The sequence below is a fragment of the Anabrus simplex genome, chromosome 3 (assembly GCF_040414725.1).
Source record: "Anabrus simplex isolate iqAnaSimp1 chromosome 3, ASM4041472v1, whole genome shotgun sequence".
Taxonomy (NCBI): Eukaryota; Metazoa; Arthropoda; class Insecta; order Orthoptera; family Tettigoniidae; genus Anabrus; species Anabrus simplex.
The window spans coordinates 385,316,105-385,333,283 of record NC_090267.1 but is presented as its reverse complement, the minus strand read 5'-3'; the positions used below and the strand labels follow the sequence as shown (position 1 = coordinate 385,333,283).

General features: G+C 36.8%; 1 protein-coding gene across 1 annotated transcript in view; it reads left to right on the top strand.

The window, feature by feature from the left end:
- The window catches only part of msps (msps cytoskeleton-associated protein 5), a 414,143-nt gene that overhangs the window by 153,835 nt on the left and 243,129 nt on the right, over positions 1–17,179 (top strand). The window contains exons 14-15 of the mRNA XM_068226728.1: positions 11,532–11,750; positions 11,962–12,145. Of these exons, the coding sequence (XP_068082829.1) occupies positions 11,532–11,750; positions 11,962–12,145 (403 nt within the window). The remainder of the gene's footprint in view (positions 1–11,531; positions 11,751–11,961; positions 12,146–17,179) is intronic.

Here is a 17,179-nt window from a genome sequence, read left to right as displayed (position 1 = left end):
ACTTCAGGAGAGAGGTGTGACAATCGAACAGGCGACAGCTTTGGTGAGAGCTATGCAGGAAGCTTTGGAAAATGTGCGTCGTGAAGTTGGCAAGTCGGTTTTTCGGAAACTAAAATCTGTTCTTGATAAAAAAGAGGATACACGGTTTTGTGCTCAGTCGTCCGGGTACTCACTGGGGGAAGATTTCAGTGTAGTGGATATTGAAGAAGAGCTGTCACAAAGTGATTTAGCGCACTTCAAGTACACACCCCTCGCCCTTGTGGACGTCGAAAGGAACTTTTCGATGTACAAGAACGTTTTGGCAGACAATCGATGTTCTTTTACCTTCGAGAATCTACGGATGGTCACAGTCATCTACTGCAACACAGACTGAGGTAAATATTAAAACCTACATAATATGGCATTATATATATAGCTTTACAGTTAAATCTGCACCCGACGGCGATTACGATTATCTCTATAAGAACGTTGTTTTCCTTTTCAGATCATTTCTCTTTACGGAGTACCTGGTATCAGAAGATCTTTGTACCGGTACATTTTGTTTCTAAGGAAAACCAAAATTCCAAAACAAAGAACTGACATATTGCTATGTAAAAATTAGAGAAAATATCAATTATCAATATTGTTCATATATAGAAATGTATATAATATAGTTTCAAACAATAAATACTTGAGACTTTTAGGTCATATTTTATTCGTTTTTAGGACATTATTTGATAATTTAAAGGTCATTTTTTAGCATCTTTAGGTCAACAAAATGTGGGCCCTGGTGATCACTTCTCACTTGTTCATCGTGTAACTCTTTTGTAGTGGTTATGAGATATCTTCATGATCAATCTTAATTTCACCAATGGATTTATTGGAGGACGTCTAAGTTTTTTGTTTATTGGGATGCTCCCTGAGGGATGTGGACATGATTTTAAGGTTGCACTGTTGACATAGTTCAGAGAATCTTGAACCGTTTTTGTTGGTAAATTTGTGGGCCGGGTAGAGTCTGCAGGTTTTCCTATGTTCCTTTTCTCGGCCAATTTGTGCATTGAAATCGCCGAAGAGAATTTTGACGTCAGCCTTTGGAATTTTTGACATTACCTTTTCAACTTTGTTCCAAAATTTGTCCACATTTTTGGTGTTCTTCTTGTCTATTTGTAGGGGCATTTATTAATGTGTATTTTTTATTGGCACACTGAACCTTCATGGTCATTAGGCTATTGTCAATGGAGTTAACTTCTTGGATTGAGTTCAGTATACTTCTTTGTACTCCGAAGCTCACACCAAATAAAGGGGTCCTATTTAGATTTTTTTGGTCTGTTTTACTCTTGAATATATTATAATTTCCATTATTATTATTATTATTATTATTATTATTATTATTATTATTATTATTATTATTATTTAACTGGGCATGGATCTTACAGATTGTCTTCTGAAGATGCTATCAACCTTGTGTTTCTCACGATCATTTCTTAATTAGTTTGCGACTGAAATGAAATGCAGGGTCACTTACTTGTTCTATCTCAAACACCGATGCAAAATATTGCCACGTAAAAATGTAGTTGAGAGAATGGAATGTTGAGCTGAACAAAATATATTTAATCTGACCTTAGTTGGCATGGACAGGCATAATTCTCACTTCATCCTACTTTAGTTGAGTCCGCATATCTTTGCTCTAACTTATCACTTTGATATTCTGTAATATAACAATTACAGTCTAAATGGCGCTCAGTATATTCCACTACATTATCATATTCAGGTATGACAACCTACTGCATTTATCCACAACTGAAACAACTCTCATATCACATGCAGAATAAGGAAAATGGAGCACATACTACCTCAAATCAATATCTCCAACACATTTCAAGTTGAGTACCTTTAAAAGTAATGTTATACAGTGTTAACTCATTCAGTTACTTTAATGTTTTAAGATGTTAATTGGAAGCGGAAGTACAAGCTAGATTAAGGCCCGGTTTCATCAACACATGTTAGGACTTAATAAGCTGTTAAATCCTTTGAACATACAATTTAACAAAATTTGAGTTTCATCAACAGTTGTTAACGTTAACATATGTTACACTTCCTGTTGAAGTTAACATCACCAGTTTCCTGTGTTAAATAGCTAACATTAGCATTTAGCAACCTGTTCGAAGATGGCTGCTGTGAATCTCCCTTTAGATGCGGAATTGCTCTGTTTACATCTTTTGTACAATAATCCTGATTGAAGAAGAGTTTTGTGACATAATGACTTTGAAAATCTGATGGATGCTGCATTTCTTCAAATATACAGGTTATCGGAAATAATCGTTGTCAAGGTTGTTGACTATTGGAAGTTGTTGCAAAGGTTGTTGACGAAATTCGAGTGAAGAGAAACTTACCTCTTTCTCCAATGTTGCAGGTACTGACAACATTAAGAGCTTTTGCTACTGGTTCTTTTCACGTAATGATCGGAGACAATGCTGGAATTTCTAAAGCCACTGTTAGTAGAGTTATTTGTCGAGTTTCTGTAAAGAGTTATGTAATATTCCCTTCAGTAGAAGGTCAGGAAATTATTAGAGACTTCTACGAAATAAGCGGTTTTCCCGGTGTTCTAGGTGCAATAGATTGGACACATCGTCCCCACTCTGGCAAACTAGCGAAACTGACAAACTAAGGAATCTGTAGTTCTGAAATTGTGGTCTAGATTTTGTTATTTATATATTGTCTACCCTCTGACAAAGTCTCACATCTGCAGCTCGTTCTGTATGCCTAACACATAAAACCAATAATTAAATATAAAAATTGAATTTACATGAGTAATCGCAACTTCTTTCAGCTGTCTTAACCTTTTGACAATTTGCAGATTCGTTAGTTTGCCAGAGCAAGGACGACATGTAAGAATCCAATCGCCTGGAGGCAATAGTGCTGAAATATATCTTAATTGGAAGGGGTACTTCTGTTATGTTCAGGTGGTTAGCGATCCTAACCTCCAAATCGTGGATTGTAGTTGCTAGGTGGCCTGGAACTGTACATGACTGTACAATATTTAATAACTCCCATATCAGAGCACAGAGTGAAGTGGGGAGAATTAATGAAGGTATTTTGGTAGGTGATAGTGGATACCCGCAAAGAAATTATTTTTTATCCCCATACTTACATCCTGAAGAAGACCTCAAAGCCGCTACAATCTAGAGCATTTCAGGACACGGAACTCCGTGGAAAGGATGATAGGGGTCTGGAAAATAACACTTCCTGTTCTTAGCCTGGGATTATAAATCAAATGCCAGACAGCCTTAACCGTTATTGTGGCGAAAGCTTTGTTGGACTCCGTTATTTCTTTATATTTATTTACCAATTCAATTAGCAATTCCTTTTCGAAAGATGAAACATTAGAACTAAGAGTCCATTTACTTCATGCGCCATATTTAACAGCTGTATTTAAACAAAAGTGCATCAGAGTGCACTGTAAAACAGCATGTTCATAACACTGCCTCCTTGATTCGCACCAGTTTTCAATGTTGGGGGAGTTAACAGTCGATTAGTTAACATTTTACAGGATAAGTTTGAAGAAACGCAAGAAACCTAACACGGTATTAAATTTGTAATTTGGTATTAACCAACTACTTGTTAATATATATTTAACAGGTGTTGTTGAAACCGGCCCTAGATCTTTGGCATGAAGCTTTTATAACCACAGGTCTTAAAGGCCTAGTAAGCTCATGAAAACATTTGTTTTGTTTTTAATTTATTCAGGTAGGTTTCTTGTAGAAGAGTGGAATACCAAAATCGGAACTTAAATATCTCTAGTAGCTTGCGAGATATGAAGATATTAAGCTTTAGATAGGGGAACAGCGTGGTGTCACTGTTGCCTTATGACATGATATTGCATGCCACTTCCGTAAATCTACGAGTGTTTCTCAGTGTCAGCATATTGCTTGGAATGAATAATCATGTCCAGAAAAGTGAAACCTTATCAGTTTGAACCAACACACAGCATCTCAACAAGAAAATGAACCATCAGCATCTGGTATTTTTGAAAGACAGGGAAACACTGACAGGTGTAAGTGCGTGAATATAGTGAAGCGATGCACACTGCTCCTGAAAGTTTCTGCTCTAAAGACAGTGAAACAATAAATGTATTCTTTGGCATGAGGACTTTTCTAATGCTGTGTTAAGTGCTACACATTGTCTTCATATGGATAAACGAATATTCCCTGTGTGAGGGAAAAACTGACTTTGGAAACTAATGTTAACTGTGGTCTGGAGCCTTTCGCTATTTTGTGTACTGGGTGAATTTATGGACTCCTTTAGGAAGGGAGAAGAGAAAAGTGTTAGTCTTGTGTGGTGAAGGCAAACCGAGAACAATATCCCCAAGAAGGATGTACGTACGTAGGATTCCCAGGTTGCTGAGGGGCAAGAACTGAATACTTTAATAACATATTTAAAAGTGTATTTTACCCGTTCATTGCCAAACCTGTATTTATACATTATTGAACATTGTGCCTCGTGCGCCTAACCCGTGTATATACGTTTTGGTGCAGTGTGTACTTCACCAATCTCACAATTGAATGGGATGTAGTGTCATGCTTCGAGATTCCGTGGAAATGCTCAAAGATTTTCTGTACGGCAGATATACCACTCCATTTTGTGTGTTTTGAAAGCAATCTGGTGTTATTTCAGCTTAGTTGGAGTGAAACATCTTTCCCGCTAACGTGTAGCCATCAGGGCGTCTTGAAGTATACATTCATCTCTTGTTGACGATTAAATTGAATGTTTCCTCATAAATAGTGATTGTGGAGAGCTGTATTTTGATAATGAAGATGGAGAATATATAGGGGCGATATTGAACTACGAGAAAGTGCCAGACAAAGTAGTAATGTTGAATCTCATGCAGAATTGTCATCCCCTCCTCAGATAAATTTTTTTCCCCCAAATTATTGATGAAAAGGACTTCCTGCTGGTAACTCCAGTTGCTGTACGCTGGATTGAAAAACTTGATATTGAATTGTAAAGCACACATTTTGTTTCTCATCTGTATATATACACTACTGATATTGTCTATACAGTAAAACCTCGTTAATTCGAAGTCGTTGGGACTCAAAAATCGGACTTCAAATTACGTGATTTCGAATTAACCGCCGATTCGTAATTCAGAAGTACCAACTCTTGCTGCGTTACAAAATATTCCAATGCCCGTTACTGCACGAGTTAACCTTCATTCACAGTTAAACCTTTCAAATGCCGTAGGGAAAAAAATTCCTAAATGTATCTAACAAGGTGCATTTATTGAAATAATGCTCTTGGATAACGCCGTATACTTTCAAACGTAACCTCACACCCGGGAAAAATAAAACACGATTCAAAGACAAGCAGTACGGTAAATCTATTGTATATATTCACAACTCAATTTAAGCAAATATGTTATAACCTACTTGATTTAAGTGCAGTGTAAAGCACTTGCACAGGGGAGCCAACAAGGCTGTGCAAATTGGAAACACATTACACCAACAAAACAAACTTTAAAAACCCAGACATGTATGGGAAACACATGGCACCAACAAAACAAACATTAAAAACCCAGACATACATTTTAAACAAATATAAAGAATAATAGATAACTATGTACAGTACCTGAATAGTTCACAAATGTTTAATGATCCAGTAGGGCTTTTTTGTCACACATTAGGCTTATTGCCTTTTAAAAAAAGTGTGTATGAGAAGTTGCTTCAATTTTATATATATATATATAAACACTAGCTACGAACTGCTCCATATGGGCCATAGCCTTAATTGTAGCGTCGTCAGCATCACTAGCACTTATCACTGAATCCAACACGGCGAGAGCAGCAAGTACATCATTCTTTGACGGAATAGTTGCCGCCTGCGCCGTATCTTCGTCGTGTTCAACATCAGCTGTAGCTGCATCTCCCTCTGGCGTCACGTGATCACAGCTGATCATGGTGGGATCCCGCTCTTCTGAAGTAGTCTCCGCATGGTCTATGGCGATGTATTCGGAAAAAGTCATACCGACATCGGACTTTTGCCGTAACTCCTCCCATTCATCTTCATTGTCTTCTTCTTCTGCTCCTTTTTCTACTTAATTTAACGAACCAAAACCACACTTGACGTCTCTGAAAACTGTAAAAGTAGTTAGTGGGACGTAAAGCAAATATTATTATTATTATTATTATTATTATTATTATTATTATTATTATTATTATTATTATTATTATTATTATAAAATCAGCAAGACAAAGACAGTGGCATTATGATGAATAGAAACTTTACCGTGCGAGTTAGCTGTGCGGTTAGGGGCGTGCAGCTGTGAACTTGTATTCAGGAGATAGTGGGTTCGAACCCCACTGTTGGCAGCCCTGGAGATAGTTTTCTGTGGTTTCCCCATTTTCACACCAGATGTACATGCACCTGTTGGTAGTGCATATAACGTAAATTATCTTGTCATTGCTAGGGTTAAATATCAAGTTTCATGGAAAACCACCTTTCAGTTCTCATGTGCTGTAACAAACATAAAAATTAAGCTGAACCTGATGCAGGCCATTGTTTGTAACGAGGTTAACATTTAGAAAGTGCGGCCAGAAAGAAACAAATGCTTTTCTTTTAAAGTAATGACCTGTGTAAACAATTGGTCTCTGAAGGTTTAGTGCAAAGTAGAAGTTATCATCTTCAACTCCAGTTGAAGAACAGGAGAAATTGTTGGCTTCAAAAGACTTCTACTCAGCAATGTTCGGATGTGGATGGTGAAAACCTTTAGAGCTTGAACCTTATATCCCTGTCAAAAGTATTTTATTGGAGTTTGAAAAGTGAAACCTCATTAGTGTGTTCCTCATTGTGATATTTTCTCGCTTAGCACGTTGTACATTCAAAGTCCCATTTCACGTCATTTTTAAATCTGTAAAAAAATACAAAGTGTCCACATTCTAGAAATTCAGGGGGGGGGGGGGAGAAATTGGTCAGGGAAAAAGACAAAACATCTGGAAAGTCAGGGAAATCTTCCCCAATGATGGATTTGAGGGGATATTTTTAGGCTCTAGTCTGTTGTAACGCAGGATATTGTGGCATTTTTTGGGGGGTATTTTTTCACAAGTAGTGCATAATAATTCTACATTTTTTGTTGTGCCCATGTGTCATTTCTTTCAACTATTTTTATGTTATTCTTTATTTCACTTCTAGGATGCTTTCTTGAAACTCATGACAATGGCTTACAAGGAATGTACATTTAATAAACTTTGGCTAGACAGTAAAGTGTTTTTTCTGAACTGAGTGGTTGGTTGGACCTATTGGTAAATAATGCAACTTCAGCATATTGTGTGTTGTAAATCATTCAAACTTAGTAATATGGGCAAACAAGCAGTTAGTTGCTTTTCATGCTAAAGGACCTACTCATATAAAATACATGAAAGCTAAGTCTTCCCAGCCAAGAATGTCGTTCTTTGCAAAGAATACCTGTACTCCGTCTCCACTTGAAGATAGGCAGCCAAGACTTAGCACTACACCCACACTTACAAAGGAATTAGCCGTCTCAGGAGCAAGTCAAAGGAGTCTAAAGACTTGCAGTGTGAATAAAGATGTTATATCGGCCGAAGCCATATGGGCTCTTCAAGTTGTCATTGGAAAGATGTTTCTCAACTCTTGTGATGAAACCTCCGCAGCAATCAAAACAATGTTCCCAGAGAGTAAAATTGCTCAAAACTTTACTATGAGCAAGACTAAGGCTTCCTATGTTATAAATAATGGATTAGCCCCTTATTCTAAAGAAGTTTTGCAAAATGACTTAAATGTGCTCTATGTTGTTGTTTTGTGAATCTTTAAGATTAAGGATGTAAATCTTCAAAAGTTGCAACAGTGTATTTTTGGCAGGGCAACTGCGGATCACTTATTAGATGGGTTTGTACGTGGACTGTCCGTATCTTTAGGCAATAGTTTTCAAGTCTCAATGAATGGGCCAAATGTTCATCAGTTTGATTAAAAAACTTGAAAATCATTTGCAAGTACTAAACCCCAAGTCTGTATCTCTACTTGATATAGGCATATGCAGTTTGCATACATTGAATTGAGTCTTGCAAACTGAGATCTCCAAGCGGGGACCTTTTTAATTTTTTCAGATCGCTGCACAATCTTTTTGCAGTTAGCCTTGCTCGATATGCTAAGTATATAAACATAACATAAGATCCGCATTTCCTTAAAAGTTCACTGCAATAAGATGGTTGGAAAATGGATGCTGTGTTGATCAAGCTCTTAGAATAGTGATCACATTCACAAATCTGTGAAAGAGTGCACTGAAAAACAAAAACAACAAAAACCTTCAATACCTTAGACATGGCTGCCAATTTTCCCTATTTAGGCGGGAGACTCATGATTTTCGACAGTTTTTCCTGCCTCCCAATTATTCTATTATTTGTCCCGATTTTAGGTTGTTTTTTGGTGAACATCAAACATTTGTTTTCAAATCCAGCCATTTCAGCTTGTACGCCAGTGGCTGGAAGTCCTTCGCTCATTGGCCGCTTTCACATGAAATATCGACGTTTATTAATACGAGAAATGTGCAGCGTTTATTGAAACACGTATATCGGTTGTCAATCTCTCGTTCGCGCATGCTGTGTTCGTGTTTACATCAGTCTAGTCGATTCTAGAGACTAGTCGCTAGATTTCAAGTCTATTTTAGTACTTTAGTGGCAGAATTTCAAAGAAATTTTAAGAGCCATTTCGAAAAAATTCTGGCAAATTTTAACTTATTACTTGATAAAAATAGCATTGCGCTTCGCATAATCGCACAGGGGCGTTTTGCAATATATTAATCTGTCATTTGCTAAGTAATGGCATCTAAGTGCATGGCTGATTCACATGAGTACATACTATTTTCGGAAGGCTTATCAAAGACTGATCATCTCGCTCACATACTTCCTGTGAGGGAATAGAGATGTGTACTTTTTAGCCTCGTAGACTTGTATAGTAACAGTCTGGTTTTGGGAAAATAAGTGTTATAATGTATACCCTAGTACTCCTGTATTGTGCAAGACATGTAGAGTAAGCAGTTTTGACCAATTGCATCTCCTGATTGTTATATTAAAATCCCCTGATTTTTGGTTTTGTAAAGTTGGTGGGTATGCTTAGAGAAGCTGTGAAGAATACACTACTTAAAGCAAAATTAAGTGCCTTTTGAAGTATTTTGCCAGATGTTGAACCTTTCCTCAGAAGATTTCGAAGTCAGAAACCTATGGTGCCTATGACTGATTTGTCTTCAAATTTGAAAACTGTTTTTATTATACACCTAGACTAATTGGAATTTTCTCCTGCATTAGAAACACGAGTTAATTACTTTTGATCTCAAAAGTGCTTTAAATCAACGTAAAATAGTATTAGATTGCTGTGGTAAAATAATTTTATTTTCATATTTGAATTACTTTATCAATAAGTTAGGTGTACTTTGTTCCTTGAAGATAAAGGTACATGTGAGGTTTACATGTTACCTTTAAACAATTTGTAAAGTGCCCATCCATGTAATTGTTTTTCCATAAATAATTGAAAAAAAGAAGTGGAGAGTGAATTAGGCCGGCTATGGGAATGGTGGAAGCTGGAATTTTTTTTTTTTTTTTTGTAAAACATGCAGTTTGGCAAATTAACTCTGCTCAGTTTTTGTGAGTCAGGAAAATTTTTCTTATTAGGTCAGAAAAACTTGAGAGACTATTCCTGTGGACACTATGAAATACCACACTTACCACATCACATATTTTCGCTATTACCACTTAGTCATGCCAGATTAATTTAATTTTGGTCTGTATTGATTATCACTATCAGCTAGAATGTGAAGGTCCACCTGTTCAGTATTGTATATAATATGGTGATATTATTTATTACATCAGGACTAGTTTTGACGATTGTATTGGGTCAACTTCAGCCTTGAATTATAATAAATGGAAAAGAACATTAAATGTAAATTGCAAACACCAACACCTAATATTGATAAAATATTGATATAATATTCATAAAATAATTTGTGGTTACACAAGAGTCCATTAACCGTAGAACTGCTGCAAGTTTATCTGTCAAATGCTGCAGTTATTTTCCTCAGTATACATAATGTAAATAAAATAAAATCATGCCTGTAATTACATTTTAACCCTAATAAGTCCATATTATGCATCGATTGATAGCTGAAAGGTTGATTTACATGAAGATAACACAAGTAACAATAAATATTGTCACTATTTCTAACTGTCCTAAAACAATTATTAAATTTTTGAACAAAGGAAATTGTTCGAATGATTTGCTCAAACAAAATAATTTGATAGACAAGTCATTCCAGAAACATGATTGCACAAGTATGTTTTCACATATTTCCCGCAGTTCTCCATTTTTCATTTTGAATGCTAAGTAAAACATAATTTTTCATCGAAACAGATTGAGTTCTTTTCACGAATTTTGAACCTCTAGCTTATATTAGTTTTATTAGGCCAAATTCTTCTTTCCTGTGTTGTGATCACAGTCCTTGTAGCAATCCACGCAAATATCAACAGTTCACACTTATCCCTTTGCTGGTTTCTTAAAAAATTGACGTAATGCCAATAATAAAATAATCTGCACCGACTTTAACATCATTCCAGTTATCGTAATTTCCCATTACTTCCGAGGTACCTTGTACTCCGCTGTCACTTTCACTACTTTCAGGAATAATTACCTCGTCGGAATCAACACAATACCCACTGGTACCATCAGTGTTGTCAAATCAAAATCGAGCGCTTTATTTCAGAATAGTCAACAAAGGGGGCTGCCATCTTGATTCCAAGAACAAATGAAAGTACTTTAACTTCTACAGCTGAAAAATTCTCCAGACCATTTCTTGTCTTTCAAAGACTTTTAAAAGTGAAGATAAGTGTTCAGCTAGTATCTCTATCGGTGCCATCTGGTTCCAATTATAAACCTAGGGCGGAAGAATTAGTCTCTCAGAAAGACGATCGCACTTGAAGAAATAGTGCACCATCTTCCTGAAAGATGGTCCGCATTTCTAGGGTTAAAATTGATATCTCTTGCACATACGTCCAGCATTTGTGCGTCACTTTTTCTTTGAAAAAAATCTTAGTCTAAACATAAAACAATACAGTATTATGATGCCCTTTTGGTGTAGCTTTTATCTTGCATTATTGTTAGAGTTAAAAAGATCGTCTATATTATTGTGATGTCTGTGGTCTTCAGATTTAACTGTTGCTAAGAGTATGTAAACTGCCATTTTTGTGGTATTTATGGGGACATTCATGATCTAAACATTCATTTTATGTGGAATAATTGAAAGATTGCTCCACCACATCAGAAGGCCACAGATTCATACTGTGAATGTTTTATTTTCTGACGCTGTTATACAGTGTGCTGACCACTAGATAGGTGGATTTAATTAATTAATTAATTAATTTATTTATTTATTTATCGTTAGGATGTGTTCCCTATTACACATTATTCAATAAAACTGTAATTTACTACCCAATTTTCTATTATTAATGGAGTGTCCTTTTTGTAATTGAGATATATAACTCTTTATGTTGTAGTGTATCAGCTGATGCCTGTGTTGTTGATGTAGCTGATAAACTGGGTGATCCTAAAAATGGTGCACTGGCTGCTGAAACTCTTTCTGCTTTGGCAGATGCAGCAAGTTTGAATTTGGTAGCAACACAGGTACTTGACTTCGCCTTCAACCAAAAAAATCCTAAAGTGCAATTAGAAGCTCTCAATTGGCTGGCTGGTGCTCTTATGGAATTTGGCTTTGCGTAAGTTACTTATTTGCTGTGAAGTTTAACTTAAAATTTTGAAAACATATCTTCCTTCTCCCAGAAATTAACAACCAGTGCTCTGTTAGGTGTCCTCTCTTTTGTTCATTGTTCTCTTAAGCACTCTATTTTTACATTAATTTTAATAATCTCTCAAACATGGTGATATTTCTCTATGCTGTAACGGATTATTTTTCGCCATCTTCCCCAGGGTTCAGCCAAAAGGAGTGATAGAGAACGTAAAGAAAGCCATAAGTGCTACTCATCCAGGTGTGCGTTCTGCAGGCATTCAGTTTACAGGAACACTCTATCTCTACATGGGACAGAAATTATCAGTATTCTTTGAAAATGAAAAACCTGCCATAAAGCAACAGATCCAAGCAGAATTTGATAAGGTATGTATAAGGCAACATTAATAGTCCTGGTGACACTGGCATTAGAAACACTGGGAAATAATATATGCCCATATTGATTAGAAAGACCATCCTAAATGAAAAAAATATCCCCTCCAAAATACACCAGCATGAAACAGTGACATTACAACCACAATCATCAACCCCACTGTACTGAGGAAGTCGGTTACAGTGCTCAAACAACACACAAGAAATCAAAGATGGCGAAAATACAACTATGACATAAATCTGAAACAAACACTGTACAACCCTTGAAGAAATCGCGACTTCTCCTCCTGGGAGCGTGAATGCACACCCGACCCTTCTACATGAGCGAGACTCGAAGACGTGACCCCTTCATTGTTAATCCTTTGGGTACCTGAAAATTCCTGACTACTGCTTTTTTCCCTTCCTATCCTGGTAAGGGTATCATTAACCTATCCTTTTATTTAGATTTTTACTGGAGATCTCTAGTGACTAACTCTTATTCTGTTAATATAAAATGTAACTGCATACTTTTGTACGCTCATTTAATGAAACACCACACTGGCCCACTTTTTCCATTCAACTCAGGCCACAAATTTACTGTCACATGTGGGACAATTCATAAGCCGGTTCACAGCCTCTTCTGTCACAAACATTTCTTTAGTCTCAGTCCTCATAATACAGGACAGAATTCCGTCTCTATTCTGCATAATTATTTCTTTTTATAATTCATTGTAATTAAACACCAATATCAGTTCCCAAAAGCACACATTTTAACATTTATTCCAGCGTTAATACCATTTGCACAGCAATATGCTGAGTGTTCTTACACATGTGTGGCACATATTAGTGGAGTGAGCTTGGACTTCATCACCATGGTTGTTCTTCTAGGTACTACAAGTTTAAATTCAGAATTGAAGCTTCACACCTTTTTGAAGTGAAAAAATGTAGTTTGGTGGAATGAGATAACGTACATATTCATGTAGAAATGACATTAGAAATATAATGTATTTGTAATGCTGTAACCCAGGAAAGACTTGCAGTACCATAAAGTACCATCGGATAGTATTAACGATTTTATCCCAGTTATTACATAAAATCAGGTTCATAGTCCGCATCACACTTTAACAGATTCAACACTAAGAATTTTTTATTTTCCACCTTGTCAGTACATTAGTATTACATTACTACATTACTAATGTATCAACAAGGTGGAAAATAAAAAATACTTAGTTGTGAATTTATCCCAGTTATCGAAAAGGGTGCCATAATTACACATTGAATAAAAGACATACCTTTTGGGAATCATTCAGCACAGTTAGCGTGCACGTTTTATTTGCCATGTTTAGAGTGCTTATACCGCTCTGAATTTGCATGTTTTTCAAATGAAGCGACTATGGCTGCTCGTCTGAGATGGGTAGCATGATTGATTTTATAAGAAGAGCCTCCGTGGCTCCGGCGACAGCACACCAGCCTCTCACCACTGGGTTTCGTTGTTCAAATCACGGTCCGTCAGTGTGAGATTTGTGCTATACAGAGGGGAGGCAGGACTGGTTTTTCTACTGGTATTCTGGTTTTGCCTGTCATATTCAATTCCAGCAACACTCTCCAATGTCATTTCATTTCATCTATCATTCATTAATCATTGCCCCAGAGGAGTGTGACAGACTGGCAGCTGGCACAATTCCTATCCTCACCGCTAGATGGGGACTTCCATTCATTCCATTCCTCACCCGGTCAAATGACTGGAAACAGGCTATGGATTTTCATTTTCAGTGATTGTACAAGTAAGTGTACACTAAAATTTCTGAGAATTAAATGCATTTGTAGTAGATGAAAGGAATCTCAGATATATAAATGAATACCTAACTTCTCATTAGCTTGATATGGGAACAGAGGAAACATGGCGAAACCGTGCGGTACCACACGCCGTTTACAGTAGCATTTCATGTTCTGTTACATTTCTATACTAAGAAGTTAATACATATTTTAGGGCCAAGAACTTGATAATCAGTACAGTATTCCCCTTGCAGATGATATTGTGGTCTGGGAAGCAAACAGCAAAGAAGTAGAACAACTTGGTGCACTGAACAAGAAAATTGAAAGGTATGGTAAGTACCTAGGGAGTGAATTAACGCAGAATACAAGACTGGACATGGAGATTAGTAGGAGAGTGCAACAGGCCAATGAGCTCTACCAGAGTGTAAGAAACCTTGTGTGGAATAAGGAAGTACCAAGGAAGTGTAAAGAGATAATGTACAAAATATATTACAGTCAAACCTTGATTCTGTGTTTTCGGAGGGACCAAGGAAAAACCTACAACACGGGAAAACTGAATATCTGGGAACAAGTGAGCCATTGACAATTCGGCTAAACATCACAAAAAAGAAATGTGTATACTTATACCGTATTTCACGGCATAATCGTCGCACTTTTTATACTAAAATTTTCGAAAAAAATTGTAGGGTGCGACCATTATACGATGAATATTTAATACCAGTATTTGTATTACTCAAAAAATTTATTTATAACTAAATTGTATTTGATACAAATTTAAGATGCACGTAATACTCGCGTTTATACATCAAAATAATTAAAATAGTCTAAAACAAAATTCATAATTTTTCGCAACAATTCGGCGAACGTTTTTCCAACCTGAAAATAAAAATGAACGTATTAAGTTAATTTGTCATTAATTTGAGTATTAAAGTTAAAATATTACACTTGCAAAAAATTATCGCTTTGTTGTGAAATGCGGACTTACCGGTACGCAATTTATTCCAAATCTTCGGTGTCGCTATCGCAGGTTTCGCTATCTGATGCGCCGTCCTCGCCTCTGTTAATACCAGTATCAGATTCTTCGTCTCCCTGCCACACTGCGTCATCTTCGGAACCGTCTAGTGCATTCGAAATCCCAGTCCTTTTGAAGCTCTTGGAGACTAGTACATTCGGTTTTAATGGGGAAACTTCATCAGTTTCCTCTGAAAATTTCTTTTCAGTTTAGCATCTTTGATCAAACTTCGAAAAACCTAATAACACCAGGCCAAACAACAATCGACCACAAGTAGTTTTTAATTCTCTAATCTAATAAAATAAAGCACATTGGATACAATAGCACCCAACATGATGGCAAAATCTCTTTTTCTTTAAATCTTCCATTGTAATTTGGTTACCGGTATACTGTTCATAGTCAGTTTATGGAAATCTTGTACCGCGTGAATTAGGCCTACATCGATTTTTAAAGGTTATGCTGAACTCGAGAATATGGTTTCAAATATATCGATTCTCAAGTTCTAGAATGCATTATATTTATTTATGCCTGTCACTAATCACAATCAAATTGATAAGTCAAAGAATATAATAAAAACTTCAGAATTTACGGCTATTCGCGACCTTGAGCTCAGCTGAAAAGCATGCTCGCTGTACAAGTCTGTACGAGTGCGAAATTATACAAAGTTTTTGAATGTAACGTGCGCAAATAAAAAGACTGCTGTTTTATAACACTTTAACACAAAAACGTGAAATTCCCAGTCTTACATTAGGACCAAAACAGTAGTAGACAATCCCAAAACCTCCCATGGATTTATGCATGTAAGGTGCAACATCTGTTCTGGTCTCGATAACATAATTGTATACAATAATACTAAAATTCTAAACTTGTGTTACCCCAAAAGGAGCAGTTTCAATTCCTGCCTAAAAGCTCAGTGACTATACAGTGTCCTGAGGGAAGTGCCGAAAACCTGTTCGGCGATACACTCCAAAAAAGTGAAAAAATAAACATCTCACCCTGGACATAATGTAGACGTTTTGCAAGTACGAACATTTGACGAAACTCGTTCCATCTTCAAGTAGAACTGTCGAAATGCGCTCTCTGGTTTATGATTTCGATTCTCTAAATAATACCAACCGAATGCGATGCTAAGATGGTCCCTTATGCAAGTTCACTGTCGATCGCTTTTCCAGCTCGGTACAGTACTTCCTCAAATTACTGCAATGACTGGTACTTAACACCAAGTTCCGTAAGTATGCCATAGCCGTCCTTTTCGTGACGTACAGTTTCTTCAAAAACGCGTGATCGAGGATTTAGCGTTGATGAGACTAAAAATTCTGGACGGTTCGTACGGGAAATCGTTTCTTTGAGGAACTGATAATGCGGGATTTTTACAACATGATTAAATTGTGATGCTCGCAGGTCCCTGTACTTTGAACGGATAATACGGGAAAACGCAGTTTCCGGGAACGTACAATTGTGGTTCTACTGCATGCATCCATATTGACCTATGCAGCAGAGACCTGCAAATGACAAGTGGGGAGGAGAGTGTTTCATGCCAGTAAAATGAAGTAGCTAAGAAGTATAAAGGAAAGACAGATTGAGAAATTAAGACTTGAGGAAGGAAGTGGGGATAGAAAACCTAAATGAGAGAATTGATAGGAGTAAACTAAGATGGTTTGGACATGTGAAGAGGAAGGAGGAGGAGGAAAGAATACCAAAAAGAGATGACGGTGATGAATTTCGAGGGAAAGAGAGCGAGAGGGAAACCTAGAATAAGCTGGATGTTCAATAAAGAGTGCAAAAGGAAGCCTGGACTAGGAACAAAGTGAAGGAAGGAAGGAAAGAGAGGAGGAGTAGGATGATTTTAAGGTCTACTCTACGGTATGTTCAGAAGTTCAAGCATAGTAACTTAGTAATTTGTTTTTCTCACCAGCCTCCTCATCTTCGAAGAAGTATCACATGTACTGGAAGAAGATAGCAAGGACTTAAGGAATATATACCATGAGCCACTGGTCGCAGCTGTTTATTCTAATAATGAATCTATTTACTAACTCGCTGCATTCTTCCTGCAGTCAAGCATGATGGCTGCTGCACGTACTAACCATTTTCAGCCTAGAGCGTGATCAGATGTAAATGAATATCATGTCTCCTCAGCATAGAACCAGAATGATCTCCAGACAGAAAAATAGGAGAGATATGCAGTTTTGCTTGTATTTTGTAAATTAAAGCTGTGCTTGTGATTGACCTTTGTTTGTTTCACTTTAGGCCTGAAAGTGCAT